The sequence below is a fragment of the Lissotriton helveticus genome, chromosome 1_1 (assembly GCF_964261635.1).
Source record: "Lissotriton helveticus chromosome 1_1, aLisHel1.1, whole genome shotgun sequence".
In the NCBI taxonomy this organism is placed as follows: domain Eukaryota; kingdom Metazoa; phylum Chordata; class Amphibia; order Caudata; family Salamandridae; genus Lissotriton; species Lissotriton helveticus.
Window position 1 is genome coordinate 1,452,631,317 of NC_136057.1, and position 17,587 is coordinate 1,452,648,903.

General features: G+C 48.4%; 1 protein-coding gene across 2 annotated transcripts in view; it reads left to right on the forward strand.

Annotated features, from left to right (window-relative positions):
* DDX23 (DEAD-box helicase 23) overlaps nt 1–17,587 on the forward strand; it is a 269,078-nt gene that overhangs the window by 220,370 nt on the left and 31,121 nt on the right. For both annotated transcript variants that reach the window (XM_078685884.1, XM_078685889.1), the window contains exons 12-13: nt 526–703; nt 10,779–11,021. In XM_078685884.1, coding sequence (XP_078542010.1) covers nt 526–703; nt 10,779–11,021 — 421 coding nt within the window. The remainder of the gene's footprint in view (nt 1–525; nt 704–10,778; nt 11,022–17,587) is intronic.

The window sequence follows — 17,587 nt, forward strand, 5'->3', positions numbered from 1 at the left end:
TCAGAGACAGGCGGGTACATCCGTCTTAAACCAGCTAATGCCTGGGATATGGCAGCGGAGAGACGGGTCCTGTCTTCCTAAGGGGCTGGTTGGCCAGCCCCTTAGGGAGACAGGACCCGTCTCTCAGAGCAGTCTGAGAGGTGTCACTTAATATCCTCTTCTGTAATTTACAGCTGTAGCATAGTCCTTGCTACATCTGGTAGAAGGATCAGTCTAAAGAGTTGGAGTTCTGCCTCTAGCCCTTAAACACTGTTTTCAGGTGTGAGGATGAAAGGCGGCATCAATACGATGCTGACTGCACCCCATCCAACCACCATTTGTTGATATATGCATCCATGCCGAAGAAGTGTACCGACGCCTTGAGCTGGGATTGCTTGACTCTCGCTGCCACTTTCAAGGTACATTAAAAGTACACTCTGCCTATCCACAGCTTAGCTGTGGGAGGGAACCAGGTTGTCTGCCTTCCACAGGTTGATTATTGTGGGGTTGACTCAGTGGTAATTTTCGTTTCTCCTTGTACTACAGGATTGAAGATTCAGACCAGGGTCCCTATGCTATTATCCTTGCCCCGACCCGTGAGCTGGCTCAGCAGATTGAGGAAGAGACGATAAAGTTTGGGAAGCCACTAGGAATCCGCACTGTGGCTGTGATTGGCGGTATCTCTCGAGAAGATCAGGGCTTCAAGCTCCGAATTGGCTGCGAGGTGAGAATTAGTCTGCCAGATGTGTACAGACCTCTAGCTGTATGAATGTGTGTGCTCTCTACATGTCCCCTTCACTCCCCTTTCTTCCGGTGACCTATGGGAAATGTTTTTGAATTGCTCTTTGTACATATGCTCCATTAATCCTCCAAAACAAGGTGTGTGCGCCATGATTGTGCACGTCCATGTCTTTGTCTGTCAGAGGATAGTCTACAAGTGGGGTGAATATGGCAGTCAACACACATACAATTTAAGTTTCTTTTTAACTCGTGTGAGGATATTTAAAGCAAGTAAATGTTTAAACTTTGTTAGTTATCGACTTGAACATCTATGTCCAGCTCCTCTCCACCCAAAATACTTCCCCCCCCTCTGTTTTACTGCAAGTGGGTGAAAGACATGTCAATTTTAGACTTTCTTTTGGGGTCTTGTGAATCAAGAGCTCACATAGTTTATAAAACATCACCCTACTGCTCTATTACTAAGAGGAATTACAGGGTGGAACGAGAACCCTATAAGAGTGATATTATGGAAGGGAATCTCTGTCCTCCAAACACCCACCACTCAGGAGTAGCAGCAAAATAACCCCACCAGAAAGTTTCATTACTTTCTGCGAATTGCTGGAGGATTGAGGCAAGTACCTCTCACAGGGATATATATATATAGCATCAGAAAATTTAATTTTAAAGACACAAACACTTTTCTTGCCTAGAAAGATACCAGAGATGCCCACAGAATCATTACTTTCAATGTGCATGTTTGAGTTTATACATCTGTTTCTTTCTGTCTGGAAGCCTTTCTTTAAATACCCATGCTGCTGTTCTGTAACTGCATGCATTTCTTATTTAAAGTTTTTGTGTGTCCAAAGTCTGTACTTGCATGTGCTTCAATCACTTTCTCTGTGTTTGTTAACATGTCTGTCTGTAAACCTGTATTTAAACTTTCTTTAATATAGCTCTATACTACGATTTGTGTTCCTCTTTATCTCTTTCTTTATGTATTTGTGTGTATCTTAATGTCTGTGCTTGGATGCAGTTCAGTCTTTGTATAAGGCCTCACTAGTATGGTTTATTTATAAAGCACAACAATGCCAAGAAATCTAGCTGCAATGCACCAAGCAATACAGATCAACAATACAGAAAAATAAAATACATATAGCATCAATTACTCAATAGTAAATTAATCTGGCAATTACCAGACACATGATCAATATAATCAACTAGGAGATTCAGGAGTTAAATATTTCTTTCAATAGTGTTGTCCAGTAGTTACAGGAATTGTTTAAGCCTCTTTTTCGGGTCAGAAATCAGTATGCAGCTTTTTGGAAGGTCGTCCATACCCTGGCATCTTCTACTTTGAACGATTTACCTCCAAATTTCATTAGGCAATACTTTGCGATTGGTCACAGTTGAAGTAGAGAATTTGATGAGGTTTGTAGACAGAAAATGGGTACGTGGATGCTTCACAGTTACTTCTTTCCACAGTAAACAAAGAGCCCTGTGTTGTATTTGCTATTTAGCCGTTAACCATTTTATCATATCATGAGACAAAATAGAATGCGGGAGGATGGGTATGGTATGCGCTAAATCATGAAATAATCACACAGAAAAGTATATCTTCAGAAGAGATGCTGAAAGGATGAAAGAGTAACGGCCACCCAACGTTACTCGGAGAGATGCCATTTCAACATGAGGATTCTCCTTAAGGACCTAATTTTCTAAGGATATTGTTTTCTTTGCATTTATAGAACTTGATTCTATCAAACGTGAGGATATGAGTTATTTTTACTCTTGCCATACCAATTGACGTATTTGCCCAGAGGAAGTCTGTGGATACTTCCACAAAGGCGAAACACGTATTGGTTAAAGTTGTTTTTCCTGATGGATGAAGTGGCTGTAAACTTACAGAACTTGAAATAAACAAGACCAAAGAAGATTTCTACGGAAATATTTTGTGGACTCATAATTTCATTTCGGACTTTTCCCTCAGGATATTGACTCTTAATATTTCATGAGACGTGATCATTATGGTGAAAGGCAAAAATAATGTTCACATAATGGTTTTGCACTTCTGAGAGTGAAGACCAAGGTATGGTGACATACAGTATTTATTTATTTTAGTGACAGCATAACATTTCCATCAGAAATGTTGTTTAAAGCAACTGAGATAGTATATTGCTGAAAGTTTGGATTTTATTTCCACACATATTGAACTTAATTGATTGATCAAGATAAAATACCTGACAAGGACACTAACTAGTATGTCTAAAGCGGAGACTAGATTCATAGTGATATTCTGTATACAGATACGCTATAAAGTAGATGCTCGTTCAGTCTTCCAGTGCAGTTTTAAAGCCATGAGCAAAGTTGTAGACCTGAATGACACATGGTACGTCTTTGAAAAGGAATGAGCCTTGCAAACCAAATGCAAAAACAACAATTGATGGACAGAATGTTGCACAATGGCAAAACATTCACCTCCAGTCACAGATCTGGGTTTAATCCATCATTATTTTGCTCACCTCACCACCCCAGTTCAGACATTGCCATATGCAAATCAGTCTTGACCCTGTGCCTCATGGGAACAGTCCAGCCCGAACTGCCAAGCCATGTCTTCCCTGGACCGGAATCAAGCATCCTAGGACCGGTTTCTGGCTATCAGCCTTCATCAGCCAGGATAGCTTGATTCCAGTGGCATGGAGAGCACAGGACTCAAGTCTGAGAATACCCGTCCCACTCGGGGTGACAAATGCAAAAACAACAATAGATGGACGGAATGTTGCACAATGGCAAAACATTCACCCCCAGTCACAGATCTGGGTTTAATCCATCGTTATTTTTCTCACTACACCACCCCAGTTCAGACATGGCCATATGCAAATCAGTCTTGACCCTGTGCCTCATGGGAACAGTCCAGCCCGAACTGCCAAGCCATGTCTTCCCTGGACCGGAATCAAGCAACCAAAGGCATGGAACTTGGAAGAGCACATGGTGGCTTAGATGTAGTTAGATAGTTGTGATTAGCAGATCGAAGGTTACATGATAGGAGTGGCATAAAACAGTTACAGCAAGATAGCTTGGGCCTCAGTTATCAATAGAGTTGTATACTTCTATTAGTAATTTATATAATGCTCTGTATTTTGCCTTTAACCACCCTACTTGGTGGCGGGAAAGGTTTGGTGTCTGCCTAGGAAGACTGAATGAAGTTCGGGTTGTGCTGTTAAAATCCTTATCTAGGAGAATGTATAAGTAGTTAGGAAGGCCAGACAGAAAGTTGCAGTAATCCAGTCTGTTAAAAACCAGTGATTTATTAAGCAATATTTGCAGTGTGGTATGGAATGGAATCGGTGAACAGATTATACTTCCGTTAAGCTGTTGGAATTATACTGCTGTGGCTCTGTTAGTGAAGAAGACCTTCATTTTCATGGATAGGCTAAAAACAATGCCTCGATTCCTGTTTGATGAGGTGAAATTCAATGAATCAGGGAAAATTATATGAAGTCAGACAGCGAGGAGGGTGGAGACAAATATAGCTCTTCCTTTTTGGAAGAGTTTAGCATCAACGACCATAGTGTTCTCCAGTGATGGATAGCTGTGAGACTGTCAGAGATTGGAGTTTCAAAGTCAGACGGAAACTTTGAAAAGAACAACAACATTTGGGTATCCGCTTAAGCGGATAGTAAAAACAAAAGGAAGAGATCATATGAAGAAGAGTTGCATAGAGAGAATTGCAGAGGACCAAGAACTCTCTTTGCGGGACCTTCCCTCTAGGTGAGGACCTGGTACACATCTGTCAAGTGACTGTAAAGGAGCGGTTGGAGCTATAGAAGGTAATCAAGGTATGCCCTCAGCCAATGATGCCATGTGAGTGAAGAAAGGATAGAAGTGTTGGATCACGAACATTATCATCATTGAAGACTATTGTTTGCAGAGTATGAGGCTTTAGGCAATGCTGCAAATTGTTATAATAACATTCAGGGTTTGAAAGATAGCAGTGGACTGATCGTAGTTAGAGCATATTGATGTTAATTGGTCCTTTTGACTACTGCTGTTACACACGTGGTAAAGGATTGGCCTGAGTTATAAGATGTGCATTACTTTGTCTGGAGAAGGCCTGGGACAAACATCCGGTTACTATTTTAGAACAGAGACTATTAGGATCATTGCTTAACACAAGTATTGTTTTTTTAGTACTGTAGGAAGGGGCCCTTACTAAGCATTCCGCTTTTTATAGCTTTCTCACAGCTCTTCCCATTCTTCCTGTCCAACGTTATCTGAAAGAGACACGTTAGTGATAGATTCCTTACCTTAGAATATCCCCAGGCGTCAGACTGGGTCCGGAAAGTTTTTGCTAGCCGTACCTCTGCTCGTCAGTAGGCGTCGTCGTGCGGCTCCGTGTCCGTCGCTGGGGTCGTAAGCGCCGAGATGACATCACGGAGACTACTTAGGCGCCACCCATGCACGCTGACGCCAGTTCTTTCTTTTTCCGCGCCAGTAAGCGCAGATCCGGTTAGAGCACGTACCTTAGTCGTTTTTTGATTATCTTTTTAAAACTTTTGTCTCCTGTAAGTTTTGGTTTGCTCTAGTGCACGTAGGGATGCCGGGGTTTAAGTCTTGTGGGGCCTACCGTCGCAATATGTCGGTGGTGGACCCCACGACTCCCGGTCCTGTCTGGACTGTCGGGCCATGGCCCCGAAGGCCTTAAGGGAATGGCACCGGAAGCTGCTGGAGGTCCGGCACTCGTCCCAGCGCCGTTCCTGGTCCAGGGGTCACTCCAGAGAACGCTTGCGGGGACACAGTCATCGCTCCTCGGGCTCCAAGTCTTCACCCTTCTGGAAAGCGACGACACAAAAAGAAGTCGAAGAAGCGTTGTCGCTCTCCAACGTCCCACCGTCTGTCCCCGGATGCGGACGAAGGGGACAGGTGTTCTGCCCCCGTGGCTCCTTTGGAGCCCGGGAATCCCCCGACCTACCCACCTTATCCGGGTCCGTCAGCGACTCCCGCAAAGGTGCAAGAATTTCTTGCTACCATGGACCGCCTTTTTAGGCCTCGCCACCTGACGGCATTCCCTCGGGGCCCGCGGTCCCATGTCAGGATCCTGTCGGACTGCCGACGGATCCAGCTTCGGCACCACAGGATCCTGCGCCGTTGGTTCTGACCACGGCACCGCAAGGTCCAACGCTGCCGGCTCTGGCCCCAGCGCCACCATGGGCTGCGACTCCAGCGCCGCTGTGGGTGCCATTTGGCCCGCCCTTATCCAGGTTCCAGGACAATGTTGCTCCTACCTCTGATCCGCATTGGGACCCCGCTGGCGCCGTTCTCGGCACCGTTCCCGACGCAGTTTGTTCCTTCCACGATTCCTGCCCTGCCGCCGCGGTCTGTACCTCAAGCGGCCGAGGTGGAGGACGACTGGGAACGGTCGGAGGTCCCTCTTGCTCGTCAGTGTGACTCTGAGCAGGACTGGGCGGACGACTTGAAAGATGCCGGCGACCTCAACGTCTCCTCTGACCCGGGTTTTGCCTCCCCCGCCTACCACGGAGGAGGGTGCTTCTTACACGATGGTGTTCCGTCGGGCAGCTGAGGTCCTCAACCTTGATCTCCCTACGGTGGCCCTAAAAACTGACCTCACTGAGGTGCTCCAGACGACGTCCACGAAAGTGATGGCGGTGGTCGCAGCTCACCTGCGCACGTCAGGGGTGTCAGTCTTCCCCTACCTCGATGACTGGTTGGTGGAGGCGGGCTCGTCCCAAGCAGTTGTCACCCACTTTTAGACTACGGCCGACCTCCTGAATTTGCTAGGGTTCTCCATCAACGTACCAAAGTCGCACCTGAGTCCCTCTCGGAAGCTCCCCTTCTTCGTAGCGGTTCTGGATTCGACACGGTTTCGGGTTTATCCTCCTGAGCAGCGAGTCTGGGATATTCAGGCTATGATTCCGATCTTTCAGCCTCTATCCCGGGTTTCAGTCAGGATGGCTCTCCGGCTCCTGGGCCTGATGGCCTCCTGCATCCTGCTAGTGGAACATGCCAGATGATATATGCGGGCTCTGCAGTGGGACCTGAAGTTCTAGTGGGCACAGCCTCAGGGCAACCTGTCCGATCATGTCCAGATCTCGGGGGCACTACACAACAATTGCAGTGGTGGCTCACGAATCGCGATTGGGTCAATGGCAGATCCCTCTCCCTTCCCCAACCGAAGCACACAGTGTTGACGGATGCGTCCATCCTGGGATGGGGAGGCCACATGGGGGAGGCGGAGATCAGACGCCTCTGATCTCCGGCGGAGTCCCGGCTCCATATCAACCTTTTGGAGCTTCGGGCGATCCGACTTGCACTGAAAGCATTCCTTCCCTCTGTCTGGGGAAGTGTGGTACAAGTGTTCACGGACAACACCACCTCCATGTGGTATTGCAACAAACAGGGCAGGTGGGGTTGTGGACCCTATGTCAGGAGGCTCTACGCCTCTGGATGCCTGGAACATCAAGGCATTACCTTGGTGGTTCAACACCTGGCAGGTTCTCTGAATGCCAGAGCGGACTAACTCAGCTGCCAGTGCTTGATGGATCACGAATGGCGTCTGAACTCAGATGTAGCGCAAGGTCTCTTTCTGCAGTGGGGAGAGCCTTGGTTAGATCTATTCGCCACTGAAGAGAACACGCAATGTCTTCAGTTCTGCGCGTTGGAGTTTCCAAGGCGGCACTCACTCTGTGACGCTTTTCGTCGCGAGTAGAGCTGCGATCTGTTGTACGCCTTTCCGCCTATACCACTTCTGCCCAAAGTGCTGCAGAAGATTCAGTGCGACCGGGCCCAAGTCATCCTTGTGACTCAAGATTGGGCACGAAGATACTGGTATCCCGAGCTACTCATCATGACGTTCGATCCCCCGATCCGACTGCCTCTTTGGGAGGATCTTCTGTCGCAGCAGCAGGGGACAGTCCTCCACCCGAATCTGTCCATCCTCCACCTCCATGCGTGTAGATTGAGCGGCGAAAGTTGAAAGCTTTGATCTTCCTCCCGAAGTCTGTGATGTCATTCTGGCAGTCAGGCGTCCCTCCACTAAAACGGTATACACCTGCAGGTTGAAAAAATTTGTGTCATGGTGCACAGCTAAGTCTGTGGATCCCCTTTCTGCTCCTCTTTCCGAAGTCCTTCTGTTCCCTCTTTTTGGCCCAGCAGGACTCTGCTCTGCGCACTATCAAAGGTTATCTTTCGGCCATTTTCTGAATGGCATTACGCACACATTTCCTCCTGTGCCGTTAATCATGCCTCAATGGGACTTAAACCTCGTTTTGACATATCTGATGTGCGCTCCCTTCGAGCCCCTTCATAACTGTCCTTTGCGTCTTCTTACTCTCAAGACGGCTTTCCTGGTAGCTATCACCTCTGCTAGAAGAGTGAGTGAGCGCCAGGCACTTTCTTCAAAACCTCCTTCCTTTCTGTTCATCCGGACAAGGTGTTTTTAAGGATCCGTCCTTCTTTCTTGCCAAAGGTTGTCACGCCTTCCACATCGGGCAGACCATCACTTTTCCCACCTTCTTTCCACCTCCGCATCCTTCAAAAGAGGAAGAGAGGCTCCACTGTCTGGACCCAAAACGTGCGCTCTCGTTCTATCTGAAGTGCACACAATAGTTCCGGATAGATGACCAGCTCTATGTTGTCTACGTGGGTGCCAAAAAATGTCAGGCTGGGCACAAATGGACCATCCCTCGGTGGGCCGTTCTCTGCATCAAAGCCTGTTACTCGTTAGCTAAGCAGGAGCCTCCTGTGGGGCTGCATGCCCATTTCACCAGGGCTACAGCAGCCACTACTGCCTTGGGACGCGGCGTTCCCTTGCAGGACATTTGTCAGGCAGCTACGTGGGCCTCGCTGCACACGTTTACGAAGCATTACTGCCTTGACAGTCAAGTCTGGAGAGACGGCTTCTTTGGCCGTTCTGTTCTCCGTGACTTACTGGTCTAATCTTGTTCGCAGACCCACCACCGGGGTTGGTATTGCTGGGGTATCTGTTCTAAGGTAAGGAATCTATCTCTAACGTGACTCTTTCAGATGCACAAGTTACTACTTGTGTAACGATATATCTGTAAGAGACATTTGTTAGTGATAGATTCCTTACCGCCCCACCCATCCTCCCCGTTCTGCGACCTGGTTCTAGGGTTAAGGACATCCCTTTCAGGGCCTAGTTTCATGGCACCAGTGGTCAGTTTTTTGCATGGCTCTGTGCGCCTGGCGCGGAAAGTCGTGTGCACAACTGACGTCAGCACGCATGAGTGGCGCCTAAGTAGTCTCCGTGATGTCATCTCGGCACTTACGATGCCAGCGACGGACGCGGAGCCGCACAACGCCACCTACTGACGCGCAGAGTTACTGCTAGCGAAAACTTTCCAGATCCAGTATGACGCCTGGGGATATTCTGGGGTAAGGAATCTATCAATAACTAATGTCTCTTACAGATATATTGTTACACAAGTAGTAACTTGTGCATCAATGACATTGCCACAATTGATCATCCGCATATAGTTCACAAGTGATACCTTTGTCTTTAATAAACAGGAGGGCACTTGTAAAGCTGAGCCTTAAAGTACTGTGGACTCTAATCTAGTAGGCTGTGGTGAAAAGCTGCCAAGTTTTACACATTGAGCGATGTCTTGTAAAATTAAGTGAAACCAGTTCTACAATTTGCCAGTTCTCCTAAACAAGACCTTCAGACGATGAAGCAGGGTCTCATGATCCATAGGATTGAAGGCTGCCCATACGTTTAACCGCTACCGCGCTAGCGGGTTTTCCCGCTGTGCGCTGAAATTTAAAAATCGCGCAGTTTGTGACAAAGCCAGCTCGTCATCCGCGTAGCTCAGGTAACGCCCATGACGAGCTGGCTTTGTCATCCGCATCGAAGGGGTTAATAGACTCAAAACAGTTTAGTGACCCTAGTACTTAACCACTAAAACACTGTCTAAAATGTCCATGGTGGGCTTTTCAATACCTCACAGGGTGCAGTAGCATGATTGAGGAGCGCCTCTAATGTACCCATCTCAATGTAGTTTTACAGTTGGTGACAAGCTTCACCTTTTATCAGTCTGGCTAAATATGGGTGCCTGAATATCGGACTTGAATTTTGGGGGGCTTGCCTATGTCTCTCGCTGTGTGTCTGTGTATGTTTTGTTTGGGTACACCATTAACCTCCCTCAATGATTGTGTGTTTTCTTCCTGTATGTGATACCTGCATGTTAGCATAAAAATGGCATGAAGCCCATTCTTGTCTGTGTTTTGCCTGTGGCATATTGAGCTGCTACATGACTCTGTGGAGTCTTTAAGTATAATATTGCGGGTATTTATGACTGTATGTTTTGTTTCTGATATTGAGGTTTTCTCCTTTTCTGCTTGTGATAATATGCCAATTATTGGCTATATATTTTCTTCATGTGCAACATGATGTCTTGCAATGCTGTCAACGTTTGAATGTATTTTAAATAATTGGACCCTCCATGATTGCATGTGCATTGCATATGTGCAATGTGGAGCCTCTCCATGCCTGTGCGTATGCATATGTGAATGGAGTACCCAAGTCTGGTCTGTGTGATACTTAGCGCCTCAGGATCCTGTATGTTTTCTCTCTGTGCAGTATTGATCCCCTCTATGATTGGGTGATTTTGTATTTTTGATATGCAGCCTGCCATGTTGGGTGTGTTGGGATTCTGTGGTAATCAAGCTGTTCTATGTACGCGCGAAGGCAATATGAAATGCCACCATGCCTGTGTGTGTTGTGAAAGTTTGATATTGAGTCCCTGGATCCCTCTATTTTGTTTGTGCAACATTATTCCCTTCTTTGTTATTGTGATTTTTGTGTGTGCTGCATGAAGTTTCTCCATCACCGTTTTTTTGTTGTGGGTGTGATACAAAACCTCTTAATGTATTTTTGCTGGAGTCCTCCTTAATTGGGTATATTTTGTGTAGGTGATGCGTCCAGGCCCTTTCGATATTGTTGAATTCTATATACATGTGACATGGAGAAACCTTGTTCCTATAATATTGCTTATGTGTGTTATTGAGCTGTTCATCCATTCATGGCTCTTTATCCTGCCACCCAGATTGTCATTGCTACTCCTGGTCGTCTGATCGATGTGCTGGAAAACAGATACCTGGTGTTGAGCCGCTGCACCTACGTTGTACTGGATGAGGCTGATCGCATGATAGACATGGGCTTTGAGCCTGACGTCCAGAAGATCCTAGAGCATGTACCAGTGACCAATCAGAAGCCGGACACTGACGAAGCTGAAGATCCAGAGAAAATGATTGCTAACTTTGAGTCTGGAAAGCACAAGTACAGACAGGTATGTAACTTGAATGTGGAGTGTTCGATTAACCGTTTATTGCTTTGTAATTTTTTTCCATTCTGACCCTTCATAACCTCTACTATTTCTTCGTTTTGATTCATGGTCCTGTTCTAATGGCTTTCTTTTCTTTGACCCCTTGTCCTTTGTAAATATTATTTTGCAGCGTGAATCTTTCTGGATTCACTATGCTGTGCATTATTCCGCGGTCTTGTGGTTGGGTCCGGATTCGTAGTCTTTTCTTTGTTTTTTTTTGGTTTTTTCGTAGCCCAGGTGGGCGTCGGCGTCACACCCTCTTGGGTGTATTTCCGGTGACGTCGGCATGCTTCCTGCGGAAGCTCCCACTCTTGGGCGCCATCTTCAGATTCTTTTTTTCCACGGTCGGGTCTGGATCGTTCCCGTTTGGGCTCCAGACATTTTTGGAGAAAGAAGAAAGAAAATACAGAAAAGACGAGGAGAAGTCATCTGAAGACTCCAGGGGACTTCATCGACGAACAGTCAGCAAGGAGAAAGCGTTTTTCATCGAGATCCTCGACGACCGTCGACGAACACGCGACCAGGGAGGCCCTGGACGCTCGATGATGGACAACACGCCGTTCAAGTTCTGCCGTAACTGCCACCACAAGTACGCGCAGAAGGACCAGCACCCGGTATGCAACCTTTGCCTACCGGTGAACCACGAAAGCGGAGACTGCAACGCCTGTTCCGCCTTCGCCCCGAAGACCCTTCGTGTGAGAGAGAGGCAGAGGGTAGCACACGCCACCCTGCAGGGGAAGGCCCCGACTCCGTCCCTCTACGAGCTGGGGATGTCCTCCAAGGAAGAAGACAACGCTGCCGCCGAAGACGACAGCTACACGGTCGTAGAGACCGATTACACGAAGACTTCTGACAAGGTAGGAGACTCTTCGGCCCCCCAAGAACCAGAGAGACTCTGAGTCTAGAAAAATCGAGGGCAAGACCCCGAAAGCGCCGACGCCAAAAAAGGCGGCGTCCGCGACTACTCCCAGGCCCAGCGGATCCTCCGAGAAGGAGTCCCCGGCGCCGAGAGCTGCTGATCAGCTGAAAACGTCGAAAATCGTCCCCGAAAGGGATCGATCGACGCCGAGGGAGAAAGACCCAAAACTGATGACGACGACCAGAGACCCAAAATCCGGTTCGACGTCGATGTCGAAAACTTCGACACCGAAAGGCACGGCGCCGAGCCATCCGCCGAAAAGAACGGCCGACCCATCCGACGCGGGACACGCGGCCGAGATGGAGAAGAAGAGAAGGCGCCTCGAGGCCGAAATGGAGAACATCATGCAGCGGAAGAAAGATTTCGATGCAAAGATGAAAGCCTTCACGATCCCTCACAAGACCAAGCCACCGGTGGTGGAGGCGGTCGAGGAGGAAGAAGAGATCGCCGAAGTCGCCGAGGAACAAGACCAGGACGTCGAGGTGGTCGACGACCAGGAGGAGTACGAGAATCCCTACGATAGTTACAACTATGGGGAGGAAGAGGAAAGCAGGACGGACACCGAGTCGGCACCCTCTGACCTACAGGAGGTAGATTACATAGATGTCGACACCGACAGCCCGGAGGAGGTGTTCGACACTTACCCCTCGAGGCCCTCGCCGCCGGACGACATCGGGGCCTACAACTCGGTGATACAATCTGCCGCAGCAGCTTTCAAGCTCAAGCTCGACGAAGAGAAGCAGAAAGCAGACTTCCTTCTAGAGACATTGCTCCCAACACAAACGAAGAGCCAGTTCCTTCCAATGCTCGAAAGCGTCTTGGCTCAGGGGAAGGAAGCATTCAGGGAACCCGCAACATGCAAGGCAGTAACTCCCAGAACTGAGAAGAAGTACAAACATTCCACAAAGGACCCGGCCTACATTCAGGGCACGGTCTCCGCAGACTCCATTATCACGGCCACAGCAAGGAGGAGGGCTAACGTACCCACTACCTCAGGGCCGCCACCGGATAAGGAGAGCAAAAGGATGGATCTGGTGGGCAGAAGGATCGAACGGAATGCCGCAACCCACTGGCGCATGGCTAATTCCAACGCCCTGATAAACAGGCACATGTACCAGATCATGGAAGGGCTGGGGAAGTTGGTGAAGGACCTGCCCCAGGATGCCAGGCAAAAGGCCGAAAAGCTGGTTGAAGATGGAAAAAACGCGGCAAATTCTTGCCTTAAGACGGCCCTGGATGGGGCAGACACCGCCAGCAGGCTCATGATGATGGGTGTCACGGAAAGGAGGCACGCCTGGCTCAGGATCTCAGGTTTCAAACCGGAGGTGCAACACAGCATCCGGAACACACCGTTCAACGGCAACACGCTTTTCGGAACAACAGTTGATGAAACGCTCAGTCAACTGAAAAAAGATAACGAAACAGCAAGATCCATGGGAGCATTGCAGTTCAGAGGGAACAAGAGGGGCATCCCGTCACGGAGGCCCGGCGGGAGAGGCGGAAACCAGCCAGGTACATCACACCAGGCTTTCCAGCAAACGCACCAGGCAGACTCGCAGGCTCAGCATGGTCAGCAGAAGCAGTCCTGGCAGTACCAACAAAGAGGCCAGTCCTTTCGAGGGAGAAATGGACGGGGACAAAATAGAAGAGGGGGGCAGCAGCCCGCCTCTAAGTGACTTCAAAAAACTACGTGTGCCCGCCCACAGAAAAGATCCCAAGGGGCAGCACGTACAGAGGGTTCAGGACAAAATAGACACCTACGACCACATAACACCAGTGGGAGGAAGATTAAGATTTTACCTCCACAGATGGAGAGAAATCACATCAGACAAATGGATCCTCAACATTATCCAATTCGGATACTGCATAGAGTTGGAGGGGAGGCCAACAAGCAGAAAACCAAAAAGAAAAACACTAGCAAGCAAGCAGCTGCAGTGTCTTCAGGAGGAGGCAAAGGAACTCCTGCGGAAGCAGGCCGTAGAACCCTTCAAGGAAAGAAACACAAGAATATACTCAACGTACTTCCTGGTACCAAAGGTAGACGAGACAATGAGACCCATTCTAGACTTACGGTTCCTGAACAAATTCATAAGAACGCAAAAATTAAAAATGACCTCCCTGCAAGAGGTGCTCCCACAATTGCAGACCGGGGACTTCATGGTCACAATAGACCTCAAAGACGCCTACCTGCACATCCCAATGAACAGAAAGCAAAAACACATGCTCAGGTTCACCATTGGAGAAAGCCACTACCAGTTCACGACACTGGCCTTCGGACTAAAATCAGCACCAAGAGTTTTCACAAAGTGCCTCGCAGCAGTCGCAGCGCACCTACGAAGGCAAGGAATACACGTATACCCTTACCTGGACGACTGGCTGGTGAAAGCAAACTCATACCAGAAATGCAAGCAGCACGCACATACAGTGACGAGCACGCTCATAAGCCTGGGGTTCTCCATCCATTAGAAGAAATCATCAATGGAGCCGGAACAAGTCAAGATCTTCCTGGGAGCACAGATCAACACCTTACAGGGCAAGGTGTTCCCCAGCGAGAAGAGGGCGAGGGCGCTGGTGGAGGAAACTCGCCTCTACCGGAAGGGACAAGCTCGGACAGTGAGGACTGCGAGCAAGATCATGGGCATGATGGCATCATGCATCCACCTGGTACCAAATGTACGACTCCACATGAGACCCATTCAAGAATGGCTACAGGAGCAATGGTCACTAGCTACAGGCGGTTGGGAGGATCTAGTGGTTGTAACGCACGCAGTGCAGAAAGAGATGGCATGGTGGACCATGGAGAACATAACAAGGGGAAAGCCTCTAACGCCCCCAACGCCAACAGTGACCATCACCACAGACGCATCCCTGAAGGGATGGGGCGCTCACATGGAGGAGCTCAAGGTGAGGGGACTGTGGACGCCAACAGATGCGGCAAAGCACATCAATTACCTAGAATTGAAGACAATCTTCCTTGCACTGAACGCCTTTCAAACAAGACTGTACAAACACAAGGTGTTGATACAAACAGACAACACCACTGCGATGTTCTACATCAACAAGCAGGGGGGCACACAGTCAGCCCCGCTTTCAACGCTGGCGCAGGAGATATGGAGATGGGCCATCCCTCTCAAGATAGACCTGCTAGCCATACACCTACCAGGGAAGGACAACATACAAGCCGATTGGCTCAGCAGGCAGACATCGGCATCCCACGAGTGGGAGCTCAATGCTCAGGAGACAAGGTGCCTGTTCGGCAGATGGGGGACACCCTCGGTGGACCTGTTTGCTACACGCCAGAATGCAAAATGCCAAAACTTCGCATCCAGGCAGCCCGAGGAGGGGTCTCTGGGGAATGCCCTATGGATAGATTGGTCAAGGACATTTGCTTACGCCTTTCCCCCGATACCACTGATGCACAGAGTGCTGAGCAAGTGCAGAGCGAGCAACATGACACTGATACTGGTCGCACCACAGTGGGCGAGACAGACATGGTACTCGCAGATCATGGAGATGACACAGTGTGCACCCCACAGATTAAGCTGGAGGAAAGACCTACTCTCCATGCAGAAAGGAGAGGTACTACATCCAGAGCCAGAGAGCATGAGCCTAGTAGCGTGGCTCCTGAGGACATAGAGTTCGCACATTTGAGACTGCCAGAAAGCACCCTGAGGGTCCTTCGGGAGGCACGAAGGCCCAGCACTCTGAAGTGCTACGTTGCGAAATGGAAAAGATTCACAATATGGTGCAGACAAGAAAGACTTCACAATAAAATGAAGAGGGACTCCACAGTGCTAAGGTACCTGACGCACTTGCTGGAGAAGAACGTTAGCTCATCCTCGTTAAGAGTTCACTTGGCAGCGATAGTCGCCTACACAAGGGGAGAAACGTGCAGGAGTTTCTTCACATCACAGGTGGTGAAGAGATTCCTAGAAGGAGCGAAAAGGATCGCACCACCCAAGCGGGTGCCGCCACCTGCATGGAACTTGAACACAGTCCTAACGGAACTCATGAAAGAGCCCTTTGAACCACTTCACAAGGCCTCCCTAAAGATGCTAACTATGAAAACAGCCTTCCTGGTTGCAATAACGTCCTTACGCAGAGTAAGCGAGCTTCAAGCGCTGACGCTACAAGAACCCTACATACAAATACACAATTATAGAGTTGTAATGAGGACTGACCCACACTTCATGCCGAAGGTGGTATCCAAATTTCACATGAACCAGTCTATACAGATACCGAGTTTTTTCCAAAAACTGACTAGCGCAGAGCGAGCTCTGCACACCCTGGACGTCAGAAGGGCAGTCATGCACTACATTGAAAGGACGAAGGGACACAGGAAAACAAAACAGTTCTTTGTGTCATTCGCAAACAGCTTCATGGGGAAAGCAGTAACCAAAAAGACCATTGCACGATGGATCGCACAGACAATTCAACTCTGCCACAAGCGTGCAGGACAAGAGCTGGCAGAGGGGACACGTGCCCACTCCACTAGGAAGAAGGGCGCTACAGTAGCCTTCCTGGCTAACACACCCATAGAGGACATATGCCTGGCGGCAACATGGGCTTCGGTGCACACGTTCATGAAGCACTACTGTGTGGATATACAAATGAACAAGGAAGCTCAAGTTGGACAGAAGGTGCTACAGCACATATTCAACACCCAACGCTCATCTTCCACCCAGCCGCCACAGAGATGAGAAACCGCTACAAAATCTATGCACAGCATAGTGAATCCAGAAAGATTCACGCTGCAAAACGAATAGTTTTCTTACCTGTCGGTGTAGTTTTGCAGCTTGAAGATCTTTCTGGATTCACTAGCGAACCCACCCACCTCCGCCAGAAAGATGAGGCTGGAGAGAGAAGAGGTGGTTAACAAAAAAGAAAAAGAAAAAAAAAGAAAAAGAAAAGACTTTTAAAAGTACAAAGCGGTAAAATATCAACTAAATAGAACATTGCCATTACTTCGGAAACGAAAGAAACACGGAAAAAAAGAACCCGAAGATGGCGCCCAAGAGTGGGAGCTTCCGCAGGAAGCATGCCGACGTCACCGGAAATACACCCAAGGGGGTGTGACGCCGACGACCACCTAGGCTACGAAAAAAAAAAAACAAAGAAAAGACTACGAATCCGGACCCAACCACAAGACCGCGGAATAATGCACAGCATAGTGAATCCAGAAAGATCTTCAAGCTGCAAAACTACACCGACAGGTGAGAAAACTATTCGTTCCTCACGTGAATCCTAGGTCCTCTCAGGATTTCTTCACTCTTGTTCTTTCTCTTTGCTCAGTATGTCTTCCTTTCTTGCTCTCTCATTCTCCTTTATCTTATCCTATGTCATTTACCCTCTCTCATTTCCTATCCTCAACCTTGTTCACCCTTTTTCCCTCTTGCACCCTCAAACTTTCTTTCCTCGCCCTTTCTCTTCCTCTTACCCTTACTTTCTCTCTGTCTTTTACTCTCTGTCACTCTCTCCTCTTCTTTGTCAGTGATTGGCTGTGACCTTTAGTCCTTTCTCACTGTTACTCATTATTACCTCTATTAGTATTTCGTTTTTTTTTCTCCACCTTCTCTCGGTATTTCGTCACTAAGTTGTTCCTTCGTTTTAC